Raw genomic sequence first — 3902 nt, 5'->3', positions numbered from 1 at the left:
CCTGCCTTAAAGACTGATCACCGTCCGAAGTAAGATGATCCGTGCTTCGGAAGGCACGTGAAGCCATTGGGCCCCGTTACTACTTATCCCGATCGGGATCCCAATCTCGCGAGATCTCGTCTAATATTTCGTGATCAATCCCGAAGCATAATATGACGAGATCCCATTCGAGATTGACGGGCTTGGGCGAATCTCCTTGAGTACCTATTTTTTATGCTACATCGACAAGAGCGTGGCTCTTAAATTAGTGATGACTTTACTGTTACCAACTGAAAAATTATAAAATGTTTTTTTTTACCAAAATGTTATATTTTTATAAGTGCACAGCGAGCTCAGGCAATAAATGTGAAAGCCCTGACACGGCGACTCGGCGATGGTATCGGCGCGGGCGCACGGAAGACGCTGATCACGCGATCGCGGCCCAGCGCGGCTAGATTCCACTTTAATTGAAATAAATGTACTATAAACGTCTATGCAGACTATCCCTTTCACGACGCTACTACACGATCGTGCGTTCAACTTTAAAAAAAAATTTTCGCGCGCTCAATCAACTTTAGGGGACCAGGACGGTACCACACGATGGTGCGTCTAGCGCAGAACGAACATAGCCACGAATTTTAGACCTGAGTGAAATTGTTGCGGATCACGACACATTCCAAGATGGCGGTGCACGTGGTCGACGCGCGTGGGAAAAGTAAGTAATGATTAACAATATGTTTAACAGTGAATGACTAGATTGTTTGTGTGATTTTAAAAGGTGATTAGGTTAAGTTAATTAGACAACTATAGCTGAGTCCATACTTTCATCGGACACGAAGATATCGGAATGTCAAATCAAACATGCACGATAGTGCGAGTTCGGCTTTATCGCATCTATCAATTTTTTTTGCTCAATGAGAATGAAATCATTTTTTTTATGTTTTAAATTGCTATAAATCCTTTTATTTTTTTTTGCAGAAAAAAAATTAACCTCAGAGTACTTACTTGAGTTGATAGGAGATGGGAACGAGTCTGAGATAGAAGATCTAGGAGATGAAGAAACTCATGAAGAGGAAAGCATTGATGCTGTACCAGATCGGGTGGCGGGCCTGTCGTATTCTGATGACGAAAGTTCTAACAGCGAGCAAGAAGATGAAACTATCAACATTCAGGGACCTGAAAGAATACCTTCTAGGCCGAATGCAGTATGTGCTGGATCTCAACGTGGTCGCAAAGTTTCACAAAGTGCTCGAGGGGTTTCGCAACGAAAGCGTGGTGTTTCTCAACGTGGCCGCACTGTAATTCGCGGACATCATCTATCTGACCGTTCTTCAAGCGCATCGAGCACATCTCGTGACACTTCTCAGTACAGCAAGAGGCAACGCACTAGTAGAAATAATCAGCTGCCTGACTCAGCTGATAATCCGCCACGCAGTGATCTCGCTCAGTCCGAGGTTGCTCAACGTGACAGGGATCCGTCTAGGCGAAGGCTATGGAAATGTATTCCGTTTGAACAAAAAGAACACACTTTTCCGTCACGAGAACAACAGACCATCAGAACGCCTTTAGAGTACTTTCAGGACTATTTTGACGATGCATTTTATGAAAAAGCTGCTTTCTGTACGAATAACTATCATTTAAGGAAAACAGGGAGGCTTTTACATACCAGTGCTGTAGAAATGAAGAAGTTCCTCGGTGTACATTTTATAATGGGTTGTATACCTTACCCACGGATCCATATGTATTGGAGGAAAGAAATGAGACTGGCTTTAGTAGCAGATGTTATTCCAAGAGATCGACTAAAGCTGTTGCGCACAAGTTTTCATGTAGTGGAAGAGGAAGTCGCCCCGGTGGGTAACAAAAACAGTCTATGGAAAGTACAACCGGTATTGAATCAGGTAAAAAACGCATGTAACAAAATAGAACGGCAACCAGGTTACTATTCCATAGATGAGCAGATGATCCCTTTCTGCGGCGTGTGCCCAAAAGGTTTACGCCAAGTCATAAAGTCGAAGCCTCGACCCACCGGATTGAAAGCCTTTGTTGCCACAACGAACGATGGTCTAATGCTTGACTTTGAAGTCTATCAAGGAGCTCAATCTACATTTACTGATAAATCGCTGGGTGTGGGTGCATCAGTTATCTTACATCTTTCTAAATCCATTCCCCCAGGAAGTTGCATTTACTTCGATCGGTATTTCACGTCCATACCTCTCTTGGAAAATTTGTCTCAAAACGGCTTACACGGCACAGGAACGGTGATGATGAATAGAATACCTGACAGAAAACACATAACTTTTAAAAAGGATCGTGAAATGAACCGAGGAGATTCAGAACAGTTCGTAAATAATGGGTTGGTAGTTGTGCACTGGATGGACAATAAATCAGTTTTAGCGGCGTCCAATTGCACCTCGGCTGACAACCATGTATTCGTGAAACGATGGGACAAAAAGAGGAATGCATTTATAGACGTCAAGCAACCCCTTATCATTGCTAATTATAACCGGAACATGGGAGGAGTTGACGTCCTCGACCAATCAATCGAATATTATCGAACCTTCATGAAGACCCGGAAGTGGACGTTGAAGGTCATCTTACATTTTTTTGATCTCGCAGTCGCAAATGCTTGGCGTTTACATAAAATACACTCTGAGACGGCTCGCATACATAGAGGTCAAGTCTTTGACTTGCTTCAATTCAAATTGCAAGTAGCTGATGGCCTTACAAACACACCTGATCGTCCGAGACCAGAACAAGATGCTGACGAAAACATGGAAGGGATAGAGGTCCAAGCTCCAGAAAATGACGACCCAAATATTCTAGCGAAGAGATACCGTCCATCGAATGTACCTTCAGAGGCGAAACGTCATGACGGTTACGAACATTTTCCGGTTTTTGACGAGATCGAAAACCCTCGTTCCTGTAGAATGGAAGGTTGTTCAAGCCGATCCAAGATAAGATGTGAAAAATGCAACGTGTACCTTTGTCTTAACAGAAAAGGCAACTGTTTCACGTTATTTCATAAGCAATAAATAGAAGATAAGTTTTCTAAGATTTTATTACAAAGTGATTAAACCAAAATGTTTATAAAATTATTGATCTCAAGAAGAAATGTTTAAAAATTATGTTGATTTATTAAAATATAATTTAATTACAGAAACTAATAAATAATTACGACTAAACAAGTCTTTTTAATTCCTTTAAAATTACAAAATTACAGATAGCAAATGTATACCTAGAAAAATTGAGGTAGACAAAGTAAAGCCGATATCGCACTATCGTGACATGGGGTTTTCTCAGGGGGGGGAGAGGGGGGAATTTTATTTTTATTTTTCTAGGACCACTTTATACTCAGATACTTAGAATCTATCATCAAAACCAGCTGCACAGATATTTTTTTTTCTCGGCCTGAAAGGGCTATGACTTAGATTTAGGAAACCCAAGGGGATTTAGGGATGTTTAGAAATAGGAAGGTATTCAGAACAGAAGCTTTACAAAAAAGGTTATTAATAAAGTTAGTGATTATTTAGAAGATATTAATGCATGGGATTAACTGTCTGAGAACTGATATTAGGCAGCTAAATTACTGAATTGTATAAAAATATTTTATGTTTATTTATTTTTTAAGAACATCTAGGACCCTGTGCCGAGGTTTTTCTTGCAGTTTCTTTTCCCCGGCTATACAGGTTGTGAGAAGCTGCAGTAGTTTTAGGCGGATGAGACGTTCGTTATGTAAAAATTGACGATTCGAAGTGTAACTATGTTACCTACTGAATAAAGATATTTTTGAATATTGATTATTTTTCAATATTTTTCATCATAGTACCTATGGTCAGAAAAGAAACTATAAGAAATCGAGTCCTAAACAACGTCATGCATATCTAACATGATGGATTTATTACACAGAATAGATTCTATTCCGT

At 40.2% G+C, this 3902-nt stretch overlaps 1 protein-coding gene across 1 annotated transcript; it reads left to right on the top strand.

Annotated features, from left to right (window-relative positions):
* The first annotated feature begins 493 nt into the window (after positions 1–493).
* Positions 494–3395, top strand: LOC126374708 (piggyBac transposable element-derived protein 3-like). The gene is made up of 2 exons (XM_050021431.1): positions 494–694; positions 958–3395. Exons 1-2 carry the CDS (start codon positions 661–663, stop codon positions 3009–3011), a joined length of 2088 nt encoding a protein of 695 aa, XP_049877388.1. The 5' UTR covers positions 494–660; the 3' UTR covers positions 3012–3395.
* The last annotated feature ends 507 nt before the right edge of the window (positions 3396–3902 follow it).

The sequence above is a fragment of the Pectinophora gossypiella genome, chromosome 17 (genome assembly GCF_024362695.1).
Source record: "Pectinophora gossypiella chromosome 17, ilPecGoss1.1, whole genome shotgun sequence".
In the NCBI taxonomy this organism is placed as follows: domain Eukaryota; kingdom Metazoa; phylum Arthropoda; class Insecta; order Lepidoptera; family Gelechiidae; genus Pectinophora; species Pectinophora gossypiella.
Note: the sequence above shows the minus strand (reverse complement) of the source record. Positions and strands in the feature narration are given on the sequence as shown.

Bases quoted from the DNA above. Each gene is read 5' to 3' on its own strand.
- LOC126374708 (XM_050021431.1), top strand. From the start codon at position 661: ATGGCGGTGCACGTGGTCGACGCGCGTGGGAAAA. The intron at 695-957 runs GTAAGTAATGAT...TTTTTTTTGCAG, and splicing joins GGTCGACGCGCGTGGGAAAA to AAAAAAAATTAACCTCAGAG.